At 44.2% G+C, this 26,501-nt stretch overlaps 1 protein-coding gene across 3 annotated transcripts in view; it reads left to right on the top strand.

The window, feature by feature from the left end:
* RNF145 (ring finger protein 145) overlaps window positions 1-26,501 on the top strand; it is a 42,883-nt gene that overhangs the window by 9,219 nt on the left and 7,163 nt on the right. For all 3 annotated transcript variants that reach the window (XM_084763843.1, XM_084763842.1, XM_084763841.1), the window contains exons 3-8: window positions 1,574-1,682; window positions 12,711-12,802; window positions 18,605-18,840; window positions 21,569-21,744; window positions 23,509-23,649; window positions 25,511-25,693. In XM_084763843.1, the coding sequence (XP_084619969.1) occupies window positions 1,574-1,682; window positions 12,711-12,802; window positions 18,605-18,840; window positions 21,569-21,744; window positions 23,509-23,649; window positions 25,511-25,693 (937 nt within the window). The remainder of the gene's footprint in view (window positions 1-1,573; window positions 1,683-12,710; window positions 12,803-18,604; window positions 18,841-21,568; window positions 21,745-23,508; window positions 23,650-25,510; window positions 25,694-26,501) is intronic.

The raw sequence follows: 26,501 nt of genomic DNA, 5'->3' as shown, positions 1-26,501 counted from the left end.
ATTCCGTATGACTCCTCCGCCCTCCTCCTCCTCCTCTTCTTCCCTTCCTTCCTTCTTTCCTTTCTTCCTTCCTTCTTCCCCTGGTTCTTCCCCAGTCCTACCATCTCTCCAATAATAGAAATCAGTAGGTTCATCAGTATGCGAAGTGTTCTGGTTTAATTTCTATTTAGTGAATATGAGTGTTTTGTCTTCATGTGTGCCTGTGCACCCTGTGCATGGCTGGTACCCATTGAGGCCAGAGGGGGGTATTTGGCTTGCTGGGATTGAAGTTGCACACAGTTTATGCTGGGAATCAAACCTGGGTCCCCTGCAAGAATAAGTCCTCTTAACTGCTGAGTCGCCTCTGCAGCCCCAGGCAGTAGTGTTTTAGGCAAGTCAAGTCGTAGCTTTTGTATGCTGCCAGTTTACCTAGTTACACGTTACCATTGACCTGGCTCCACCATTATGAATCTTGTTTGGGGTTGTTTGGTTAATACGTTCTTTCAAAATCAAGTTGTGAGCTGAGTGAGGAGTTTCCAGGGTGGAGGAGGAGCAGGAAAAGGGTGGTTTGTACCTGTTGGCTGTGTGAGCACATAAGTGGGCTCTGTCTCAAGCCCCTTGTAATGTCTGTTTAGAACAAGAAGTAGGGTTGTTGTTGTTGTTTTTTTTTTTTGGTTGGTTAGTTGGTTTAATTTTTGTTTTTTCTTAACAAAGAGAATTGGGAAATATTTTGTGGGTATTGTATCTCAAAAGAGTATCAATGTTCAAAGCAAGAGTAATTGCTTTGTGAGATCCTTTATGGGCCCATAGAGAGGAGCAGTTGTGTAGAGGAAGCTGAAAGAGAAAGTGGAAGTGAGAAATGAGAAGTCAAGAGGAAACCAGTGTCTCCAGTTGAAGCATGACAGTGTTGCCTGGGGTCAGCAGGATGTGGCTGGCCTCTGGGCTAGAGGAAAAAGGAGAAAATGGGTTGTAGCAGAGGAAGGGTTAAATAGATGATGAGAAAATAAAAGTATTGGGTACAAATGGTTTGAAATAATGGAGTGAAAAGGTTCATCGACAAGGGGAAATTGCTGTGAAGACGGACACTTTGGGTTTTCCCTTCCCAGATGGGGAGGAGCCTTGGACCATGCTTTGGGGATCTGTGTCAGGTGGTGGAGGGATGAATGGGATGATGGAGGTGGAGGGACAGGGTGGGGGTAGGGGGTGGAGGGGTGAGAGCAGACTTGTGGGGTGGGGGGTTAGCTTCTGGAGATGGAGAAGTCTGGAGGGGCACATCCACAGAGACAGTGAGAGAGTTGGTGTAAAACAGGGAAGGAGGCGCAGAGGAAAGGGGGGCGATGGGAGGAGGCACGGCGTGCCTTTGTGTGCTGCCTCTAATCATAAATAAAGATGACACAAAAAGTGACAAATGCTGTTTCCAGTTTTAAAAATCCATAGTGATACTTTTAAGGTGAATGAACCTTGGTAGTGAAATTAAAAAGATAACCTCTATTTGTTGCTAGCTACTTGGGAAATAACTTTATTTCAACTTGTTTCCAATATAACTACTTGGGAGGCGAAACTGCAATTCTTTGTTTTTGTGTTTCTGCTGCAGGTTATATCTTAAGTGTTGTGCTACTCACTCTGCCCAGGCAGCATCTGGTTCAGCTTTATTTATATTTTTTGACTGCCCTGCTCCTCTATGCTGGACATCAGATATCCAGGTAAGGCTGCAACCCCACTTTTGGAATATGTGATTGAATCGGAAGTTGTTGCTTTTTATTTATTATTTTTAGTGTCAATATAGCGTTTTTCATGAGTACTGTTACAAAGCTAAAAGGCTTAGGTGTCTTACTAGTCAAAGCCTGCTAAAGGAACAGAGCAGATAGCTTGAGTAATTGTGTTGAGAGGGTGCTTTACAGGTGCAGTGGGGGTAGGCTGACTGCTGGTCTGCAGTCTACATCAAAGCCCAAGGAAGTCAGCTCTACATCTGTGGGGACACTGCTGTGACAGGGGCAGTGTGAGGAAAGCAGGCAGAAGCAACACTCCCTTCTTCCATGGCCTCGTACCTGGGTGGTCCTTTCACTTCAAATAATCTGGTTACGAAAGTCCCTCCCAGCAGTGGACAGCCAAGATAACATCAGTGTTTCCAACACAGATATTTTTGATAGCTGTTTTCCCATAGATATTATCATTCAAGATTAATAGCTGGAATTATGTTGGGATTATGCTTTTGTGGGGGAGGGGACAAAACAGAAAACAGGCCTTAAGGTTATATTTAAAGATGAGCTTCTACGTCACCGAGAAAAGATTTCTGCAGATAGACTGAGGGCGGGTGCCTCCCCCTGACGTCAGCCAAGTCCTGTCTTCCTTAGGAAGACGTCGACTTGAAATGATGAGAACCAGTGTTAAGTTGCAGAAGTGTAGGTGGGTGGTTCCATCATACTTGGTGGGGCTAATTATGTCTGCCAGACTAAACTGCTAAAGCTGAAGTCTGCCGTCTATGTAAGGTTCGTGCCTTTGGGATAAAATGTTATCGGGTAGTTGAACCTAAAGCAATGAGTGTAATGGAGTAGTGATAGAAAAGAATACGTGTAAGAAATACCTGAGCTGTCACTTGCCCCTCGTTAGTAGTCGATCCACTCACTTCTCAGATTCCCAGCTTGTTTCTTCATCACTCAGTTCTCTTCCGTTTGTCTTCCCTGCTCCTCCCCGGTGAGCGGAGTGGTGCCTGGAGGCACTGCATGCATCTGAGTCAGTCATCCTTACTGCCCTGTGATGTCTAGTCACACAGTCTGGAACTTAAAATCTGCCCCCAGGTTTCTTAGGATCCTCACAGTGTTCAACATGTATACATACATGTGTGTGCATATATAGTGTTCAACTCAAGCTTGGTTGCTCAAGTGGAGACAGTCACCTTGGTCGCTTTGGGTCCTGCATCATGTCCCTGGGTTTTTCAGTAGAAACAGCTTCCAGTTATTTTGTGTAGCAAAAAGGCCAAAGCGGCCTCACATGGTACCCCCAGATAGCATACTTCTTACTCATTCTAAACAATAAGATGCTAAACAAAGATAGGGTTTCTCTGTGTAGCCTTGGCTGTCTTGAACTCACTTTGTAGACCAGGTAGGCCTCAAACACACAGCAATCCGCCTGCTTCTGCCTCTTGAGTGCTGGAATCCTGTCCATGCAATACACTCTCCTTAGGACCAGGGCTCTGGAGCTAGCATTTCAGTGTGCAAAGAGTATCTAGACACGTAGGAGCCATGCAGTTCATTCTTAGGTGGAAGGCTAGATGGCTAGATACATTAGGATGCACCAGGAAGATAAGACTTGGTTTCTACGTGTACAGAGATGGTGATGACAACCTTCAGAGGAACATGGGCCTCAGATTTCTTTGCACACTTCTGGCAGACAGTAAAGGCTCACTAAAAGTTCAACTAACACTCTTTTAAGATACGTCTCAGTCATGTTTTGTGAAGGTTTTCTTGTGCTATTAGTCTTTTAAAGGTACTTTTTAAATGGTTGAGCATTCTGTGGTACAGCCATGAATGATCCTGGCCTTTCAGAGAGAATCATCAAGAAAATTTCAGAAATCAACGCAGAGTTATCAAACTGTTGTTTTTGTTACATCATAATCCTGGGTGAAAATGATGAGCATTTCCATGTGGTTTAATGGCATAGTGATGACCTAAAACCTGTAATTCTCTTTTTATTTTCAGTATTACCAATCCACCAGTTTCCAAATGGGGCAAAATCCTGTTATGTAAGGAAAGTGGGGTGAGGATGGGGTGACACCTAGAACAGCTTCAAGGGTACAAGGAAAAAAAACCTTTAGAGTGTGGCAATTGGAACTATTTAGTTCAGTGAAATGTGTAATGTTTTTAATTTTAAATGTATAATGTTTGTCTTCATCATTAGAAAGTTAGAGAGTACCAAAGGCTACATGGAATTTGCATATTTTACAGTGGGCAAGAACCGTTTCCCATCCTAGTTCATCTTCCTCTTCCCGGGGCACTTGGGGAGCTGCAGATGGCATCTTGGGCAGGAGACCCACAGGGACGGGCGGCTCTGGCTTGAGGGAGGGGCATGACTAGTGGAAAAAGGATTGTAGAGCCAAGTTTGTCAGCTCAGTGAACATGCTGCTGAGGCAAGCTGCCGCTCTGAAGCCACAGACAGTGCCTGTCTTGGAGTTTTGGTGCTGAGTGACTTTGAAGGTAGGACACATTCTAGTGGTTTCATCACTGTAATTCGCTGTCTGTTGCTTTCTCATGAAAGGTTAGCAAAGATGTGCTGCCCTCGAATTATCTGTGACATGTCACATTTAACAAATACTGATGGTTATATTTTGAGATATAAATGTTGATGTCTTTACTTTAAAAATAGTGACATTAAAATTTCAGGTCACTTAATTCACTGCTTTCCAATATTCACAATGTCACTTTACTAACCAAATAGAAATAGTTTTACATTTTGATTTGCATTGGTGTCACACTAGGTTCATACAGCCCTTTAAAGTCTGCAGCTCAGTTCAGTGGCTCATGGTCCTGTTGCAGAGTTGTGCAAACTGTGGCCACAATGTTATAGACAGTGGTTTTCAACCTTCGTAATGCTATGATCCTTTAATACAGTACCTCATGTTGTAGTGACCCCAACCACAAAATTATTTATTACTTTATAAGTGTTATTTTGCTTCTGTTACAAACTATAATGTAAATGTCTGATATGCAGGATAGCTGACATATGATATAAATCCTGTGAAAGTGTCAGTGCACGTGCAGACGCCAAGCACCAGATATCCTGGTCCACCACCCTGCCTTGACAACAGGGTCCCTGGCTGAACCCGTTGCTCAGCTTGGCTGGCTGGCTGGTGAGGTGGGAACAGCTTGTCTCCACCCCTGCAATGCTAGGATTACAGGACGTGCACAGCCATGTCTGCATTTTTATGTGGGTGTTGGAGATTCTGATCCCCAGGCTTTCACAGCAAGTGATCTTTTCTCCCTAGTTCCTATTTTATCTTTTTAAAAAATTAAAAATTTTTTTTCATTAATTTATCTTAATCTGTACAAGCATGGTCTTTGGTGCTGGGTTTTAACAGGTTGATTCGTATTACAGTATTTTGGCTCCTTCCTTTCCTCCTCCTTGCTTGTCTCTCTCCCTCCTTTTTAGGGGGGAGCAGTGAGGTGCATCTAACCCAAGGCTTTGAGGCAGCCTCTATCTATGAGCTGTAGCCTCAGTACCCTAATTCTTTTTCTGGCCAGTAGTATCCATTGTCTAGCATTAGTGCAGTTTTTCACCTGCTACCCCTCCCCCCCCCCCCCCCCAATGCATGGGCATTAGGTCACTTCTGCTTTGGGGCTATTGTACTGTGGCCATCTGTGTGCTGGTTTCTATGTGTATATGCAGTTTTACTTTTCTTGGGCATGTATCTTGGAGTAGGATTACTAAACTGTACAACTGTATAGTCTCCCAATTTAGCCTTTTTGTTGTTTGTTTGTTTGTTTGAGACAGGGTTTCTTTGTGTAGCCTTGGCTGTCCTGGAACTCACTCTGTAGACCAGGCTGGCCTTGAACTCACCCTGAGGGCTGGGATTAAGGGCGTACACCGCCACCGGCTCTATTTAGCTTTTCTGAGAACTACAGGGCCGTTTTGTTTGTTTTCGTTTTATTTTTGTTTCTTAAGTGACTGCTGTCCTGCAATTCTATCGGCAACACCACATGCATCTCTCCACACCCTTGCCAGCAAACACTTTGACTCTGGAGTCTTCGTCGTGCGTGTGAGGTGGCAGCTCATTATTCTTAGGATTGTCATTTCTCTCTTGGCTAATGATGTGGGGGCGTCTTTTCATTTACCATTTATAGATCTTATCTGGGAAAATGTTTACTTGAATCATTTGCCATTTGTTTTGATTAGATTATCTTTATTGTTACTGAGTCCATATATACTCTGGACATAGGCTCCCTACTAGATAGTTTAATAGATAATTTATCTCCTTCACTGCTATATAAGGCAGTGTATGGGCTGGTGAGATAGCTCAGCCCTTGAGGTCTCAGGCTTCCAACCGGAAGGACATAACACAGTGCCATTTGCTCCTGGGGGGATTCAGTACGTGGGCAATCTCAGTAATTAAAGTGCTACTTTAGAAACTGGCTGTCAGAGATATTTATCAATAATGATTTTCTAAATTGAAAATTTTGTAAGCACTTGGAAAGCTGGGCATCTGCTATTTTTTTTAATGTTTAAAAATTTATTATGTATACAGTGAGTACTGTCTGCACTTATAACTGCACACCAGAAGAGGGCACCAGATCTCATTATAGATGGTTGTGAGTCACCATGTGGGTGCTGGGAATTGGAAGAGCAGACAGTGTTCTTAACCTCTGAGCCATCTCTCCAGTCTTGGGTTTCTGCTTTTGATGTTGTTATTTATATTATGCTGATGATTATCTGTGAGTAGGAACCTGTTTGGAATTTGAGTGTAGACACAGTTTATAGTACAGAACAGTTAAGTGTTTAGAACTCCATGATTCTACTCCGTGCAGTACAATAAAATTCTTCCCATTTGGGCTGGAGAGGTGGCTCAGAGGGTAAGACTACTTCCTGCTCCTCCAAAGATCCTGAGTTCAATTCCCAACAACCACATGGTGTCTCACAATCACCCATACTGAGAACTGGTGCCCTCTTTTAGTCTGCAGGAGTACATGCGGATGAAATACTCTATACATAATAAATAAATCTTTAAAAAACAATGAGTAAAAATTTAAAAAATAACTTGCCATTATTTACGTGTGTGTGTGTGTGTGTGTGTGTGTGTGTGTGTGTGTGTGTGTGTGTTGGGGAGGAGATGTACCACAGTGCACATGTAGAAATCAGAGATCAGCTTTGGAAATTGATTCTCACCTTCCACAGTGTGGATTCAAACTCTAATTGTCAAGCTTGGTGGCAAGCGCCATTAGCCACTGAGCCTGAGTATCATAAATATTTTTAGTAGTATTCTAATTTAACCTCATTAAAGCTTAAAAATGTTATATTCCTTGATTTTAAAGATTGTGGAACTCTACTTCTCACGTGCGGTGGTACGGTTAATATATATCCCAGTATGATTACTACTTTAAAGTGGAGACAAAACCTTGCAGGTTGCTATAAGCTTGTGGTTATGTTTCACATTGATAATTATGTGTTTTTCTCAAAAAAGAAAGAAAGAAAGAAAGGTTAAACTTTAGTATTCTTACTTCTTGGTTTACGAGCTAACGTACTGAGTTCACATGCAGCCTTCGTTAAGTCCCCACTAGAAAGGGTTCTCAAAAGAGGAAAGGTATATGATTTCATCCTGGCTGGATGGGTGCAGAGCTTTGCTCTCAAATACCAAACATCCCCAAGAATTTATGTGTAAGGGAGAACCAGGTAGCTCTCCATTCTATGAAAAGATCTCCAACTGGAGTGGTAGGAGAGGGTGTCTCTGTCCTGGGAACAGTCACATTTTAGACGTGTTCAGTCTCTGTTGTGGAGACTGTCCCGGCTCTCTATCCACTAGGTACCAGTAGCACTGCCTCCCGGGCAGTCTCACAGCCCAAACCTGTCCCTAGCCATCACTGTGCACCTCCCGGGACCCAGACTGCACTTACCCGAGAGCTGCTGCTGTGAAGGGAGGAGGAGGAGGAGCTTTGCCATATGTACTCGCAGGGTTAAGTTTTGACAGGAATAAAATTGACCAGTTTTCGATATCCCCGTCCCTCTCTTGGACATCATTAAATTCAAGTACCAAATATCTATCGAGGAGGCTGGATAGGTAGTAAGTAGCTCAGGCACCAGCCAGTGCTAAGGCTGTGGTGTGTGTGTGTGTGTGTGTGTGTGTGCGCGCGTGTGTGTGTGTGTGTGTGTGTACATTAAGTGCTTGAACACCTGAATGGGACCTCTTATATGGGTACTTTTTATTTGTTTATATTGCAAGCACTTGGAGCTCCCTTCTTTGTTCTGTACGAAAGTAGATTAGGTTTCTTTGAGACCAGCATCTTTTGAAAGCTTCTTGTAAGTGGCCAGAGCATACAGACTGTTCCCACACTGTCTAGGGACCACGTCAGACCACTTAAGAGGCCGTTGAGTAAAGGACTCAGCCACTAGTTGTAGTGGCGAGTGAGCTCCCTGGATTTGTTCTTGTTGTTTTGTTCTTTTTGCTGTTGCTGCTATCCGTTTATTTTTAGTGGGTTATTACTACTTTATAGCAAGATTTTTTTTTTCTAATTGCAAGGTGTCCTTGACGGCTTCTTTGTGCATCTCACACGTTCTTTATCCCCCTCCCCAGCCCCCAGAGCTGTTGTAGTTGACAGTGAAGAGGCCACAGTACTAGAGAATATTGTCCGCGTGTTTGGTTTGATGTTGTAGTGCTCAGGTTCCCTGTCAGCATTGTACACATTACACAAATGAAAAGCGTCCCTGGAGGAGAGACCCTGGTCCCTGAGGCGTGGCAGGACTGCCTGCTGTGGCTGGCTGGGTGCATTGACCACCATTTACATCTTCCATGCTGGAAAGTGCTAATAACCCTCCTGACCAGCTCCTTTCTGTACCAAGTCAGAGCCCCTGGCTGAACCCAGAACTCTCCATTTATGGCCATCTAGCTGGCTGTTTGTTCCCCTCCCTCTCTGCCTGCGGCTATAGGTGGTCCCTCTGACTCGCTTTTACTTTTACGAGAGCCCCATTCCTCCTCATGCATGCAGGGCAAGTGCATTATGCTCTCAGCTGTCTTTCCCACGTTCCTCTTCCCTTCTCATCTTTGCTTTTTTCCTCTTTCCCACCCCGCCTCCCTCTTTCTGTAGTGAAACAAGTTCTCTGCCTCAGTCTGAGCCGCATTGAAGGCGCATATAAGGTGGACATGGAAATGTTGACACGGGTCCTCATTGCAGTTCTGTATAGTGAGTGTGCAGGGCTGATCACCCAGAAGGATATCTCCTGGCAGTTTCCCTGTGAGCTGACCCTTTCACCACAGTTTCACTTATGCAAGCTCAGTTTAGCTTGGCTGGTCCAAGCTTCTGGACTTGGCTGTCTTCCTGAGGCCAGCAGATGGGTTCTGAAGGCCTATCCTGAGAAAGACAGACTTGATGAAGGCTAAGAGAGGTAAAAGGACGAGGAAAGATGCTGTTTTCGGGAGTAGGGCAGCCTATGCGCAGGAATAGGTTGGTCTGGAGCTGGGAAGGTGGTGACATTTAGATGGAGCCACGCCTGGGTCCTAGAGGGTGGCAGGGCAGACACCAGCAAGAGGGAATTGGTCAGGGTGTTGTGCTTATAACCCCAAGGCTGGTTATTCCACTGGGGTGTGGACCTCCCTAAGTGTCCTTAGCTCAGCAACAAAATACATGTATAGAGCATGAAAGAGAACGAAAGTAATGAAAGGGATTAGAAGAAAAGGCTTTAGGATCAAAGGAGTGCAGTATAGGCTTGGCTTTTATAACAACTTACAAAGAGAGGAAGAAAACAAGTGTTACACACTTGTTTCGTCTAACTGGTGCACAGAACCAGTTAGACGGAAAGGAAACCGGCGGTGTAGAGGGTGAAAGAGGTAATTTTTAAATAGAGCCATGAACCTAAGGATTCAGTTGTCTCCAAGCTTGAAATGGTCATAGACTTGTATTATTACTACAGCACTTCATCCAGGTTGTAATTCACAGGTTGTGATTGTGAGAGTGGTGGTGCTTATAGCTCAGCAGGGCGCTGGGATTGTACATAGACAATAGTTTCTGTTTGGGTTACAGTTTCTTCTGTCCTGGCTAGACAGACATTCTACCGCTGAGGTATGCCCCACCCTACACACGTACCACCCTACTGCTCCTTGAAAGTTTTGTTATATGATAATAGGATTTAAGATTAAAGAAAAAAAAACCCTCAAAGACCAAGAGAAGCTTTTAAGAAGGTGAGTTAACTGGGTGTGGTGGCTCACGCCTTTAATCCTGGCACAAGGGAGGCAGAGGCAGGTGGATCTCTGAGTTCGAGGCCAGCCTGGTATATAGAGAGAGTTCCAACAGCCAAGACCACACAGAGAAACCCTGTCTAGGACCCCTCCCTACCCCACTCCCCCCAGTCAAAGAAAAAGAAAAAAAGTGACCTAAAAGGCGGCTTTTACGTAATGTGACTACCTGACATTCCATGGTGCAGTGAGAAGTTTAAAGGAAAACGTTGAGAATAAAATGTGGATGATAACAATGGCAAATCCAACATGGTCCTCCTCTCTACAGTCTCTGTTGGATTCCTGAGACCCAGGCCCGAGGAGCCTCTTGTGCTAACATGGCTTTTCTGTTGATGTGAAATTCCCATGGCAGAATGCAGACACATACTCACTGCTTTAATTTAATCCTCAAACATTGTCATTACTTCAAAATAAATCCCAGGACTCCTCCTTAGTCGACCAAGAACTACTATTGAAGGGGACACTTTTGTCATGCTGGCTATCTCTCCTGGGGAGGAGGGAGCGTGTCGGGCACCTGGTGGGTAAAGGCTGCTACTGCCCTGCTTCCTTTCCAGGGTGTTGCAATACCCTGATAGAAAGCAACATGGGAGGGAAGGGGTTATTTTGCTAGCCTATAGTCCTACTGTGCAGAAGTCAGGGCATGACCATAGAGCCCCACAGTCACAGTCAGGAGGGAGCAGAGAGGGACCCTTTCTTGCTTGCTTCCTTGGTCTCAGCCAGCTTTCTCTAAGCTCATGGGCCCAGGTCTTGACGTGGTGCTGCCTTAATCAGGGAGGGGGGGCCAGTGTGGAGGGGGGGTGTCTTCTCATCTCAGTCAAGACAGTCCCCTACAGACATGTCCACAGGCCGGCCTGTCCTCAACAAGTCCTTAGCTGACTGCTTTTTTAGGTGATTCTAGGTTGTAGTAAATTGACATTTAAAACTAACCACCGTGGGCAGTTACGTTCATTTCTTCACCTCTAGCCCCTTTCCTAGGCCTTGGCAATTTCTAGTATGCTTTCTGTCTGTGATTTTTCCCTGTCGCCTGTCTAAGTTTGAGCTGGGTCAGCATACAGAATGTGCCGTGGTGACAAGGAAAGAGCTGGGCTCCAGGAGCCTGGGCAATGCCAGGACTCAGTCATTTCTCCTTTAGACAGAGTTTGGTGCCTGAGTAGCCTTTCAGAGGCATTGTTGAGTGTTGATGGTGTGTGTGCTCTTTGCCTGCTTGCTCTCCCCTACCCTGGGGACTACATAAAGTTGTCTGGCTGTTTGCAAAGATCACATCTGCGCCTCTTCAGAACTGATGTTTTTGGGGCCCGCCTTTCGCTTAGTCTTTACCCACCAGGTGCCAGTCACGGTCTCTCCTCCCCAGGTGAGACAGCCAGCATGACAAAAGTGTCCCTTAGACAGTTGTTCTGGCTGACTAATGCTGACTGAAGTCTTTCCTCTTGAGCTTCTGGCTCTTTTCTTTGAGTATAAATGTGAGTACATTGTGTGTTAGAGATAATCATCAGAGGGTGATAAGGGAGCGGTGCTCCATAGCTCAAAGCCGTAGTCACTTCCTTTTAATCATTCCTTAAGCTGTTCCTCGTCTTTTGAAAAAGATTAGTTTTAAATTTTTAATTTTGGCAGCCCTCTCCTGCTTGGTTATGTAAAGCTCATTACCAGCTGACTATGCTATACTAAAGGAATTCAACCTGATTGCCTAACTGGAAGTAATTTCATGGAAAAAGTAAATACAGAATTTGAGTTTGTTAAAAAATATTCAAAGCATTTTAAGTATCTTAAAGTACAGTGAGTAAAATATTCAGCAGTTGAAGAAAACAAGGTAGAATTATTTTTCACAAACTCTGCTTATTTAATATAAAAAATTTGGCTTGGCTATCTTACAGCAGCCCCGTAGAACTTACCAGATACTTAAGATGCTCTTTTGTGCCTCCTGCCTGTATTTTCTGAGTATAAACAGTTCTCACATGAGTGCTTAAAGTTCACTGTTTCTCTCCTCCTGAAGGAATTACATTTAGAAGGGTGAACTGATCTGATACTTGTCTAAAAATGGAGGTACTGGAACTGGAGAGAGGCTTCAGCTGTTAAGAGTGGGCACTCCTTGCTGAAGACCCATGATTGGTTCCAAAACTCCAGCTCCCCAGGCGATTCGACGTCATTTTCTGGCCTCCCCAGGCGCGGCACTTGTGTACAGATACACACATATATACATCTCATTAAAAAAAAAAAAAAAAGGAAAAGAAAGAAACCTTTAAAATGTAGGCATGATTTTCCTCTTCTTAGATATTTTCTTAGGTATCGTTCTCCTCATAAATCCTTTGCAGGTTTGAAAGAATGGCTGTGAGGGATCATCATACTGTGAGGCAGTTTTCCAGCTCGCTTGTTGTTTTATGATAGCTAGTGCAATAGTTGTGGACAGACCTCGGGGGAAATAAGACGGAAGTGGCGACGGGAACAAGCCAAACGAGGAGGGCACTGTCCTGTCTGTCATTAGACATTTTCTGGTCCTTAGTTTTGATAGATGATGTCTCAACAGCTTTAAAACAAAAACAAAAACCAGCTATCAAATATTGAGTAGGGGATGGGAAAAAGGAAAATCCCATAAAATACAGTTTGCACAGCCATCTCTGCTGAGTTAAGTTCAGTCTGGGTAAGCTGCACCTCTTTCTGTTGTGTGCAGGATAAAGTAAAGGCCTCTCTGTATATTTGTATGTAGGCTTTCCGGAGATATCGAAAGAGAAGAGAGTTCTCCTGAGTAGGTGACTGAGGGCCTCCCCTCATACAGTACGTTCTCTTTACTGTTTTTCTTCAGGGACTACGTCAGGAGCGAACTGGAGTCTGCCTATGAAGGACCAATGTACTTAGAACCTCTCTCTATGAATCGCTTTACTACAGCCTTAATAGGTAAGTACTAAGAAGTAAAGGCGTTGGAACTGATCAGTTTTACCTTCTCACTGTAAAAAACTGACTCATAGTCATTTAAACATAAACTAAAATTTTGAGTGTGTTCATTGACTCACAAGATTAAGCTACTGTTTTGTTTTGGGTTTTTGTTCGTTTGTACTTAGGGCTTTGTGCTTAATTTTTTTCTTTTGTTTCAGTTGTTTAAGACAGGGTCTCACATGTTTCCCAAACTCGTACCCCTTCCCTCTGCTTCCTGGATTCTGTTCTCACAGGCAGAGTTGTGCCACACCTGGCTCTGGTAGAATTTTTATACTTCTACTTTCCTTTTCCCCCCTCTCTCTTCCCTCCCCTGTCCCCCCCCCTCCTCTCTCTCCTTTCTTCCTTGCTTTATTTTTGATAGCACCTCATGTGGCCCAGGCTGGCCTTAACTCACCAGGTAGCCAAGGATAGCCCTGAGCTGCTGCTTCCCTCCCCTCCCCCAGGGGCTGGTGTTTTACAAAGTACCGGGGCTTGAACCCAAGGATTTGTACTGGCTTATGTCAGAAACCAAGAGTGATTTTGTTGTACGAAGAAACATACAGACAAAATGAAAGAGGCTGGACAAGCAGTTCTCCTTGCACAAAAGGTAGGACAGAGACCAAACCTGGCCAGCAAGCTGAGCTCACCAGGGTGGAAGTGGGGGTGGTGGCTGTCTTCCCCATGGGCTGGGTCTGATTCACACCTTTTGAAATTGGCTAGTTTTAAAAGAATCAGCACAGCTGGGTGTGGTGGTGAGCACCTATTATCCCAGCACTCAGGCAGAGGCAGGCCAATCTCTTGAGTACTTACTTTGAGGTCAGTCTGTTCTACAAAATGAGTCCAGGACAGCCACGGCGACACAGAGAAACCCTGTCTTGAAAAACCAAAACCAAAACCAACCATCCAAAAGCAAAAACAGCACGAGGGAAGCTAAGGAAAAGGATGAGGTCTGGAGTCAGTGTTAGGAGAGGGCAGCCAGGCCTTCTCAGTGGACAGGAGCTTTGTCAGGTGGAGAGATCAAAAGGTTAGCTTAATAGGTAGGAAATGCATGGAACTTAGGGTTATAATGAACAAACTGCCTTTATAGAAAAAACAAAACAACAAACAAACAAACAAAAACTCGTCACCCTACACACTATCAGGCACTCTACCAACCAAGCTTTGTCCCCAGCCCACCTTCATTTCCTCAGCCTACACATGCTCCCTCCCTCCCTCTCTCCTCCCCTCCCTCCCTCCCTCCCTCCCACTTTCTCCTTTGCTCCCTCCCTCCCTCTCTTCCTCTCATGTCCCTCCCATTCCTTCCTTTCTTCCTACTCCTCCCTCCTCCCCTTTTCATTCTTCCCTCCCTCTTTCCATTTTCCCTTCCTCATTCCTTTCGTGCTATATTTGCTGAGAACATGCTCAGTGTGGATGTGTGCATGAGTGTGTGCTGTGCACGCGTGCCTTGATGTGTGCGTGTACATCAGAGGACAGCTTACAGGAGCTGTTTTTCTCTTTCTGTCACATGGGGCCTGAGAAGCCCACTGAAGTTGTCAAGTTTTTACATAGATGTTTCTTATTATTTGTATTTATGATTATATCAAAAATAGTTCATAGAGGCTTGTGGTTCTTTAAAAAATATCCGGGGAGATTAATTTTTAAACAGCTAGTCATTATTTTGAAAGGCTAAAGTGAATTAGATAATGTTTCTGATTCACTTATTGCTATTTGAAAGTGAGCATCCTATTGTCAGAAATAAAATCCTGTACGTGATTGAAGCAGAATGTTAAAAATAAAGTGCTAGCTTAAAAAGAAATAGACAGTCCAAAGTGAGCCACCTACCCCTGCCATCCTGAGACCCCTCAACAGGAAGTGCGGGAACTGACTCTCAGGCCACACCTCCTGTAAGACAATAGTAAAGAGAGGGAACTGTCTGAAGAGCAAGAGGTCTTCTGATGTGATTGCCCAGCTCTTCGCACAGAGACGACTCGGAGATGGACCATGGAGAGAGCTGTGTATCTGGGAACTGATCCAGGCTGTATCAACTAAAGTTCTGCAATCCAGAACCTAGCTACACATGCCTTCCACACATGGAAATGATACTCTTCCACATTACGATGTGCTCTGTGTGCAGAACACACTCAAGTTTTACTTAGTGCAAAAGGGTATAAGACATCTTTTTAATCTCTAGTAAGTGCTAATTTAGGTATGTTTGGTTATCTAAAATATATTTTTACTTGATCTTACCTCTTTCCTATTTTTGAAAGGAGGCTCCTGGAGAAAATGCACATTCTATATGTAGCTCCTCTCCTGCTCCTGATGTGACATCCAAGGCCAGCAATGGGCCTGTTGAGCTTTTGAGTGTGGAGTGAAAATTCCTTGCATGGTTTTCCCTGCATAGTCTGAGTTGGGAAGGCCGAGGAAGCCTGGGGAAGGGTGGCGAGAAGCCCGTCTGGGATTTTCTCTTGAACTTCACAGTATCAGTGCCAAAACCTGCCAGTAGCTCTTCCTTATCCGGCAGCGGGGTGCTGGAGGAAGTCCTAGAGACGAGGACAGTCTTAGGAGGAAGACCAGTTTGGCCTGTTCAGTTCAAAGGGCACCAAAAACAACATGAGCTCAGCCACACTCCAAACAGGAGTTGACCCACTTCCCCCACCACACCACAGAGTCACAGAAGGAGCCGCAGGCAGCGCTCTTCCTGCCCAGCCAGTTGTAGGTTGTTTATGTTAGCAGAGGAGGGGAGGCCTCAACTGTGTCCTCTCTCTGACCTCCTTCTCCTCCTCTCTTCTGTCCCCCCTCCTTACCCTCCTTTCTCATCTCCTTCTCTTCCCCCACCCCCCTCTTCCTCTTTTTCTGTTTCCATTGTTTAGTTATGTGAGGCAGTCTCTTTGCTCTGGTCCAGGCTGGCCTGGTTATATTCTTACTTAACTAAGGGTTAGTTGGTGAGGAAATAAAATGATATCCACGCTATATTCAAGTGTTTGTCTTCTCATTGATTTTTAAAGGAAATTCCTGCTTTTGTTTCAGTAAAATACTAAATCTTTGGATTAGAGATACAGCTCCATGGTAGAACTGTTAGCCCAACAGGACAAGACCCTGGCTTCCATTCCCAGCACTGCAAGAAGAGAACTAAGAAATCCACACAAAAGCAGCCATGGTGTGCTAAAACCAACCACCACTGCCACCAGAAACCAAAGAAACTAACAACAGCAAAACCCCAAAACAAAAAAACCAAAGACACTTAAATGTGCCATGATTTCTTGGAGGTTGCAACCTTCCTGGAGTCATTTCTCATTGTGGAATCCTGAATCCAGAGAGTACAGAGTACAGGGTGATGCCAGTTTACCAGCCTTACCCCCTGGCTTAGGCATCGTAGAAGGACCAGCTCACTCGAGTTGCAGGGGGATTCTACTGTGATTTCCTTGCAGAAGCAGGGTAAATAGTCCTGAGAAAATGCCTTCTGCGTCATGGTCTCTGAAAGAAGGCATGGGAAGTGTCTGCAGTGCTGAAGTAAGCCCTGCCTGTGCTGGCCTGGATGCAGGAACTTCAGAGCTGGGGGCGGGGAACTTTCTGTCATGCTGACCTGGGCAATACAGGCAGCACAGCACAGCGCTGAGCCCACTGAAGAGAAACAGGGCAGGGTGTCTCACCACCAAAGCACTTCCTTGCAGTGTTGGTTTTTCTGCTTTCACTTTCTGATTCTGAGTAATTTAACAAAAGCAATGCACTCAATCTCATCATCAGAAATAGGCTGCTTTCATGATGAGAGTGAGTTTCCTCCTGCAGCTTCTCCGCCTGCCCCGTTGGCCCCAGGCCCCTTCAGTTCCTGGTGACCCCCCCTTCCCTGCCGTGTGCACTTCCTTCTGTAGAGCCACCTGCTCCACTGTGTGCATTCTCCTTTCTAGAGCTTTCCCTCTCTCTGTGTCTTCTCATTCGTGTCTTTGAAGGAGTTGTGCTTTGGTTTTGCCTTCCGATTCATCAGCTCTGTCTCCAACCTGTTTCACATTTTAATTTTTGTTCAGTGTTCCTTCTGTCTCAGGCTGACTTGTCTTATTGGCTCTTTCTTGTCTCTCCTTTCTGTTCGTTTCTCAGATGGAGCGTTTATGCTGTTGGAGGAGGGTTTTGTTCTAATAGTTCATCTGACGGCGTATGTCATAGCCCATAAGCTTTTTTCCTGTCAGGCTTCTAGTGTACACCTGAGGTCCTGGTGCATCCGGGAAGACTCAGGCGGGACTATCCTGAATGTAAAGTGAGCCTGGGTGACACAGTAAGACTGATCTACTTTGGGGATTTAACCTAAGTGAATATTAGGAAACGTTCCCAGTGTAAGCTTGCTGAAGTATATTATAAAAATGCAAGTGTGTATGCTTATTCCTGCGAGCAATTCACAATTATCTGACTTGGAGAAAAGGCTAAATGCCAACATACTCAACATAATGCGCCTCATGGTAATAACACTAACTGCTCTAGTGTAGACCTGTACTAACAGGGTATAAAGTGAAGAAGTTGATTGCAAAACAATTCAAACACTTTGATCATTATACAAAAGAGTGGTGTATAATTAGGGGCTAGAGAATGTTGGCTCAGGGGTCCAGAGCACTTGCTGCTCTTGCAGAGGAGTCGATTCCCAGCACCACATCTCGCTGCTTACTACAGTCTTGGAAGTCTAACTCCAGCTATGAGGGTTCTGACTCCCTCTCTGGCTCCCTCATGCACACACGCGCGCACACACACACACATGTATGTGAACATGCACGTAACATAAACAGTAAAGTAAAAAAAAATTTAAAGCAGCCAAGCTACTACTATCTACTCATATACAGAGTAACCTGGACAGGTAATGAGTATGTTCGTGCTGTCGCACAGTGAGCATCACAAGCTGTTGTGCAGTAGGCTTCATGTTCAACTTTCTTGGTGGTTGGGTAGCTGCTAGTGCTGCTGTGGGTGGTGGGAGCAGAAGAGACTGAAGGGTTTTGCCCTCTCACTGCACTTCTTCCAACCATGACTGTGGTCATCCGCAGCCTCTGAGAAGACCCAAGTGTGCAAACTTTCCAGCCTTAACTCTCAGGATCGGTTATTTGGGAGGTTCCATGGTTTAGTTAGAGATTGAGTGCCTCAGTGCACTTGGCATCTTGTCGAGGAGGGGCGATGGCTGGACAGCCTTTATCTTGGGCCTTATGCTTTTTTTTTATGTGTAGTGCAGAATACTCAGTACCAAATACCTTTGAAAGAGAAACTGCGTGAAAAGCAGCAGCTGAGTTGCTGTGACATTGAAGTTGATGTTTAAAAATCCTTTCTCTGTTGCGCAAGCCATCACAAATGTGATTAAGAACTATAGTGAGTTTTTGGGTTTTTTTCTGAATTATCTTTAGGGAGTAAGTATTCTAAGTTCACAGATCATGCAAATGTGTAATTGCATCCAGATGCAATTAAAATCTGATTTAAAATATTGCTCCAGGGTCTTCAGACTTCTTCCAGAGTTATCAAAAGCTATGTTATCTGTAATCTTTTTTGTTCTTTTACTGTGTGTGTGTGTGTGTGTGTGTGTGTGTGTGTGTGTGTGTGTATGTGTGTGTGTTTGTTTGACAGAATTGGGGAGAGAGGTGAGCACACTCATGTCTGAGGGCAATTTGCTTTGGGAGTTCTCTCATTCCGCCATGATGGCCTGAGGATCTAACTTAGATCATCAAGCTTGACAACAAAGCTGGCCTTATAGTGTCATCATCATCATCATCATCATAATCCGTTGCTTTTCTTTGTGGGTCCAAAGGCTCAGGATTAAATGCCGTCTGCTCCCCATTTCAGGTCAGTTAGTGGTGTGCACCCTGTGCTCCTGCGTCATGAAGACAAAGCAGATCTGGCTCTTCTCAGCGCACATGCTTCCTCTGCTGGCACGACTCTGCCTTGTCCCTCTGGAGACCATCGTCATCATCAACAAATTCGCTATGATTTTTACAGGATTGGAAGTCTTGTATTTTCTAGGGTCTAATCTTTTAGTACCGTATAACCTCGCCAAGTCAGCGTATAGGGAGTTGGTGCAGGTAAGAGCTCTGGGCGCATGCGGGCTGGTACGTTTTTCTGTGAAGACTAGTTTACTTTAATTCCAGCTGTGGCTGGTGGTGACACCTCCCCACAGATTAAAGTATACTCTCTCTCACCCTGTTGGGAGCAGCCAGTTCACTGCTAGGAGGGGGGAATAAAGGGATGATTGTCTGAGTGCAGGGTATTCAGGCTCCTACCCCGAGGCTGCCCTTGACCTGTATGCCTTGGCGTAGTTACTTCTCTGTACTCTCTGGTGGGGTAGCTGTGAGGTTCAGGCTAGCTCTGTGCCAGGCAGGGAGTATGCATTATGTCCTGGCTATTATACTAAAGAAAAAAAATAAGAAAAATCAAATACCCAACAGGCAGGCCTCCTCTGACTCTAGTCTTCCTGTGTTGGCAGTTTCTTCCCTCTGTTCACCTAGCCTGTTTAAACCTGGAAGCTAGGAGGCTTGGAGTTCCGGTTTGCCGGCCCGAGTTTAGAAGCCGTGTCCAAGGCTGCCACAAGGAACATGCTGCTTGTGATTGCCTTCTCCTCTTAGCCTTTGCCCCAGGATGGATGATTCCCAGATTACACATTTAGAGAAGTGCTTCTGTTTGAGCGAATTGATAAGTGTCATGGTAAATGAAGAGACTGGGCTGTTCTCTTTCACCTCTTGGCTGTGTGTGGCACTCTCATGTACAGGAGACTCTTACATGGATTGGACCAGATTAATACCCCTGGGGGAGAGGTGCTGTCATGTGATCTGCCAGCAGATCTTGGAGTACTATTCTTTAATCCCTGGGCCTTAGCCTGATTCTCTCCTCTTTCCTCATACACAGTCATTAACTTGGGTGGTCTCCCAGAAGTAGAGGTTTCAAAGAAGAGAGATTTGCACACACTCAGTGCAGAGCTACCTCGTGGGGAAGGGCTGTGTTTGTATTTAGGATGAGGGGGGCGGGTCAACTCAAGACCTGCATTTTATCTTCGGTCGTTGTGATATGGAGCATTCTACTTTATATCAGAGAGTGGCCATTTTGTAAACCTTTATTTATATTAAATATTTAATGGCCATAAGACAGTGTCTCTATTTCTCAAGGTCATGGTCACTCCACTGGTTGCTATGTGATTCACATATCACTAGGGTAAGACGGGTGAATATACATTATAGGTTATAGAATTTGTGACCTGAGAATTGCCTAAGAATTGGATTAGCAAGAAATGGAAAATGTCAGACTTTTATGTGATCTGTTCTTGAGTGGAAAAGAGGCAGCCTACTGTCTACTTGTGATAAGTTGGCCTGTAACAGTAATGTTACAGCTAGCTAAACAGTTTACGTAGATATTTTCTAAATGGGAAAAATAGAAATTAATTGTGACTAGTTTATAGAAAAGAATATTTTACTGATGAAAATTTAAGTGTAAGAAAATAGTAAGTATGAGGCTGGAACAATGACTCTGCAGTTAACAGAGCTCAGTGCTCTTGCATAAGACCCAGCTCAGATCCAGCACACACGTGCGCGGTAGCCCACATACCTGCAACTCCAGTTCCAGGGAATCTGATGCCCTCTTGTGGCCTTGTGGGCCCCTGCATGTGTACGGTACTCACTCATGCAAGCTTGCGCGCGTACACGCACGCGCGCGCGCACACACACACACACACACACACACACACACACATATATATATTTTGGGGGCCAAAGCTGAAAGTGAGTGTGAGTATGTTTTAACATCACACCTCAAGCTCTTTCTATTTCATTGAAATTTCCCAGCTTCACATCAAGAGATGCCTTTGGCTGCTGAGTTAAGGGCTGGCAGGCCACCTGTCCCAGTGCTGCCAGCTCACCTGCGTCTGGTGCCTGACCTCGGGACTCTGGGAGCTTGCTTACATGTTTTCTCTCATATGTACTCCTCAGTAATCCATTTAGCAATGAGTAATTGCTGTTAAGAGGTTTAAGAGAGATGATTTATAAACTGGGAAACTTTGTGAGCTCTGAGGTTGGTAGCTTTTAAAGGTGTACCCTTTTCTTGGTAGTAATGAATTTGGCATAGCAAATAAATTGAGAATGGTGCTTTGAACATATGGGAGGAGCAAGGGGAGTCTGTCTGTCAATGGACATACATGCTAATAAGTTACCTTTGCTCCTAATGAGGACAACAGAAAGGAAGGACTCCGTCACAACTGTGACATTCATGAATAATCCCTGAGCAATTCCTTCTTAAAAGATTTATTATTTAATTTATGTGTATGAGTGTTTGTTTGCATGTATGTTATGCACCGCCTGTGTGTCTGGTGCCCTTGGAAGCCAGAAGAGGGCATTAGATCCCCTAGAGATGGAGTCACAGAAAGTTGTAAGCTGCCGTGTGGTTCTGGGAATGGAACCTGGGGTTTCTGGAAGAGCAGCCAGTGTTCTTCACCTCAGAGCCATGTCTTAAGCCCCGCTCTCCACCCGTTTCCTTAATCAGTTTGGTTTTCACACTCATTCTGGTTATCTTGATTAGACATGCTTGTAAACCAGATTTCTTCAAAACCTCCATTGAGGTGTTTTGGTTTGCATCCGACCACCTTCTCTCTCAAATACTGGGGCAGTGTGCTGTTGCTAACCCGTGCACACAAATTCAGTACATGTGAAACTTGTTTATTCTGCATCCACCTTGAGGGAGTTGAGTGGGAGCAAGCCTGCAGGAGGAAGGAGCTGCTTAACTTGAAGGACATGAGATCTAAGGCAGCTTCGCCTCTCTCCTCTTCAGGTAGTGGAGGTGTACGGCCTTCTGGCCCTGGGAATGTCGCTCTGGAACCAGCTGGTCGTCCCCGTGCTCTTCATGGTCTTCTGGCTTGTGTTGTTTGCTCTTCAGATCTACTCCTACTTCGGCACCCGAGATCAGCCTGCATCCCGGGAGAGGCTTCTCTTCCTTTTCCTGACAAGGTAGTTCACCCCCCGGGAGAGAACTTGGGCCCCGGAAGTCAGGTGTGCGGGCTACTTTTAGCAGTGTCACAGGGCTGTATTTCATAAAGCTAGGGTTTTCAGCCGTGGGGGCCAGGTCTGGCAGGAAAGGCATGTGTGGACTGAAGTGTGGTGGGGTGTACAGTTGCCGTGGGGACCAGGGTACAGCAAGTGACTTGTGGCTATGTTACTAAAATGACAGTCCTGTTGAGTGTTTAGTGCATGCACATGCTAAGCACTTTCCCTCCCATTTAGCCTTTCCAGCTACCTTGAGGGACAAGGACCTTTACTGCCATTTTCTATTTATAGTGAGGAGACTGCGGGAGAGCATCTCCCTGGCAACACTGTGACAAGAGGCATAGTTGTCACTCAGACTCAGTCTCAGTTCAGCACCTGTGGCTGTCCTGTGTACTTGGACCATATCTTCATAGTCTTCATGTTTTGCTTAGTACTGAGATAATAAAATAATTGGTAAAATGACTGTATCCTAAAACTGTACTGTTCAGCCCCAAAGAATTCAAACACCTGTGTTGATGTATGTGTTGGTGTGTGCACACGTGTGTCAGTGTGCACATGCAGAGAAGGGTGTTGGATGTCCTGCTGCATCATTCTCTGCCTTGTTACCTTGAGACAGGGTCTCTACGTGAACCTGGAGCTAGGCTCCTAGTTGGCAGGACTTAGTGGTCATCCTCCTGTCTCTGTTTCCCCTCTCCCCTCCCTGCTGGGGTTGCAGGTGCACACAGCCACACCCAACACTTTACGTGGGCGCTGGGATCTGAACTCAGGTCCTGTGTGTGTGTCTGCGCGCACGCACATATGTGTGCTTAGGTGTACACTGTAAAAATGAGGTGTTTTAATTATTAGTAGCTTCTGTAAACATGTAATGTTAACAAAACCAGATACATTTTTAATGACCAGTTCAATATTAAATAAGCTTAATGTTTATTTTTATGTTAATCAAAGTTTGATATTTTTTTTAAATTTATTAAAATTGTAACAGTCTTTAAATGATCTTGACTCTATCCCTGGGTAGGCTTGTAAAGTAGCTGTTGAAAGTGAAATTCTTTTATCTATACCCAAATTAAGTTAAAATTTGCTGCCACCATAGTGAGATTGATACTGCTGTACTTGTGTGGTCCTTGCTCGATAACGATTGGTCAGGTTAGGAGTTTGACAGGTACCTACCTGAGCCGTACTTGTCTTCTCAGCTCAGAAAGCTGAGCTCTTTGGCCAGCAGTTGCCATAACTGCAAGTTACTTTGGAATATTTAGCATCATGGGAAACCGTATGGTTGTGGAGGTGTGACTGAGATACTCTTTGAAATTTCCTGCATTTGAAGGTAACAGATAATAAAAAGTAAACACCCTGCTGAGATGTGTTACTGCATACTAGATATTTGCTGAAGAGGTAGAAGATTTTTAGTTAAGAATGGCAGGTGGCAAAATGGCTTAAATTATTTACGGTTGCCAGGCATGGTGGTATACTCCTTTAATCCCAGCACTCTATAGGCAGAGGCAGGTGGATCTTGGAATTTCAAGCACCCAAGGGTACATAGTGAGATCCTGCCCAAATAAATAACTAATAAAAGCAAAATGAAAAGTTAACTTGTTTATGGGGTGATGGGTGAAGCTGCTCAAGCTTGGCTCTACACGACTGTTGATGATCTAATCAAACTCTAGATGTGTAAAGGGTTAAGATGTTTTTTCTACAAATAGAGAGCTCAGCCTGCCCCTTCTCATCCTCCAGCATTGCCGAGTGCTGCAGCACGCCCTACTCCCTTCTGGGCTTGGTCTTCACCGTGTCTTTTGTTGCCTTGGGCGTTCTGACACTATGCAAGTTCTACCTGCAGGGATACCGAGCCTTCATGAACGATCCTGCCATGAACAGGTGAGCTGCTCACTTACGGTCCGAACCTTAACTATAGTAACGGTCATGAATGTCTTTTTTTTTTTTTTTAGATAAATTAAGGTTTATAGGATTTTAAAAAAATTAATGGCAATATTGGGGCTGAAGTAACTAAATTCCAATTCTTAAAATATATTTTACTTATATACATATGTATTATGACAATATTGGATATTGTGCTTTTCTAGATTTTAAGAATTCAGAAAGCTTGCTTTTTCCATTTGAAGCATGTACTCTGTTAAGATCTGATTTCTATTTGATACTTTATTCTAAGGACTTTTTGTTTGTGTGTGTGTGTGTGTGTGTGTGTGTGTGTATACATAATTTATTAGTAAACCTTATGAACTATCAAAGGATGACTTGACTGATGAAAATGCAGAACAATTAACCTTTCTTCCTAACTGAACATCCTTGGAGAAAAGCCCAGATACAAGTATCATAATTCTGCTCCTAAAAGCTTCAATGTGTAATTAAAAAAAATTTTTTATATGCATGGTCTGTGTGACATGTATATGTCTGATAACTGAAAAGGGCAGAAGAGGGGTCTGTCCCCTGGGCCTGGAATGACAGACAGCTGTAGGCCACCGTGTGTGTTCTGTGAGTTGGACCCTGGTCCTCTGGAAGATAGGCCAGTGCTCCTAACCACTGAGCCATCCCTCCAGCACCATCTGTAAATGTTTTCACAAAGGTACAGCTAGGGTCAAATCATCATTTCTAATACAAGAGCCTTTGATATCACATCCAATTATTCAAATTCCTCTATAAGATTTTTTTAATATTTTGCTCAAATAAGATTCAAATGAGACCCATGTTGCACTTGACCTGTTTTTAAAGCCTCCTTAATACTTAGATTCCTGATGTTTCTCATTTTTCTGCCATATTTTACTCGTTGAAGACACGAGGTCACTGGCCCCATAGCTTTTCAGAGCTCTGGTCTTGCTGGGTGCCTATGCGATGTTAAATAGCATATCCCACTATTGCTGTGTTTTCTTTTACCATAATTTTAATTTTGTATAGGTCATCTGTAAAGTAAATTCTTACCAGTAGGATTATTAAGCTGACTGGTTTGTACATTATACCTCAGTATTCACTGATTTATTAGCAGGTTTTCCCCATAAAAACTTTACCTGTGTACATTTTCTCAAAACTATTATGCTCACTTTCTTGCGCATTTCACTGTACTATGCAGTGTCTTCACACTTTGAAGTGTTTTCTAACGTTTTCAAAATGAAAAAATATGCATGTGAGGTTTGGTTTGTTTTTTTTTTTTTTTGAACCAAACCAATAGAATATCATAAAGTCTTGTGACCTGGTATATATTATTCCACATGAAAACTAAATTACAAGAAGATTTGTCTTTGTGTATTCTGTCTTCTATGTATTGTCTTTTTAAAAGGATATTTTCTTCTCCAAATAGAGGAGAAAAATATTTTTTCTCCAAAACAAATTTTTGAAATAAATACCTTTACATGTGTGAGTGTTATGTGGCTAGTAGAGAACTGATGCTGTAAGTCTTCAGACTCCATTGGCTCTCCGTGAGCTGCAGCAGGAGTTGTCTCAGTTATTGGCTGCTTTATTTATTTTAGAAGTTCTTTTCTTTCTTCTATTTGATGCGATGCTAACAGTGTCCCTTTGAACATGTAAGGATGTGTGTACATCAACGTGTACCAGCTCACTGCTGCAGTGGAACATGCAGTCACTTTGTACACAGATAAGATTTAGCCTGAAATGTCAGAATAGGTTTTAAAAATATGCAGTCAGCCAACAAAGCCTTTGAAGTGTGGTCTTGGAGTTCAGCGATGGCTGGAAGATGAATTTACTTCTGCACATGTCTGCCTGACAGGGGCATGACAGAAGGAGTCACCCTCTTGATCCTGGCGGTGCAGACCGGGCTCATAGAACTTCAGGTGGTCCACCGTGCGTTCCTGCTCAGCATCATCCTCTTCATCGTCGTTGCCTCAATCCTGCAGTCCATGTTAGAGATCGCAGATCCCATTGTTTTGGCGCTGGGAGCATCTAGAGACAAGTAAGGATCACCATCATCTTCTCTGATTCAGTTAATGTCATCTCCTCCCGCATACTGCCTGCAGACTGGAGGGTTGTTTAAAGGTGACAAATGGATGCAAACTTGCTGTTCACTTGGGTGTTTACTTTTCGATAGGAGGTTTTTGGCATTGTGTCTTCTTTGTTGTTTGTGTGCATGTGTGTATGTTGGGGCCAGAAATGGGTGCTGGGTGTGTTCCTCAGTCATTGTCCACCTCACTAACTGATGCAGAGTCTGACTGAACCAGAGCTTCAGGATTGAGTTACTCTAGTTGGTCCACTTGCCTTGGCCAGTCGGCTCTTCATCTCCTGAACACCGTGAACAAAAGCAGCCGCCCCGCATGGACCCTGGGGATCTGTACTGTAGTTCTCAGACTTGCACGGCCACGCTTTAGCATCTCCTCAGCCTCTGTTTCACTTTCCTAATTGGTTTTAGCTTTCTCTTTAGGATTTCTATAGTTAAAAATCACATCAGAAACTATGAAGAAAGAAACTCTTTGTTCAGAGACATTTAATGTACTTTGTATTTCAGGTTTTGAGGCATAAGAGCAACACAGTAAATGTATGACATAATGTGTGATTTTACCCTATGTAATGCTAGTTAAAGGTGAAAAAGCATTATGGGAAAGCACAAGTGAAGAAGAAAGGATTGGGTTCATAAACACAGATACTTACAGAATTGCAGCTTCCTTTGGTGGTGTTTTAGGAAGTTGTAACATCTGGAGGGATGGGCTAATGGAGATTCTTGATACCATATGGGACCAAGTAAAAGTAGGCGCTGAATCTGCGTA

Source organism: Acomys minous (assembly GCF_964271855.1).
Source record: "Acomys minous genome assembly, chromosome: 16".
In the NCBI taxonomy this organism is placed as follows: Eukaryota; Metazoa; Chordata; class Mammalia; order Rodentia; family Muridae; genus Acomys; species Acomys minous.
The sequence above is the reverse complement of the archived record's forward strand: the minus strand, read 5'-3'. Positions and strand labels throughout refer to the sequence as shown.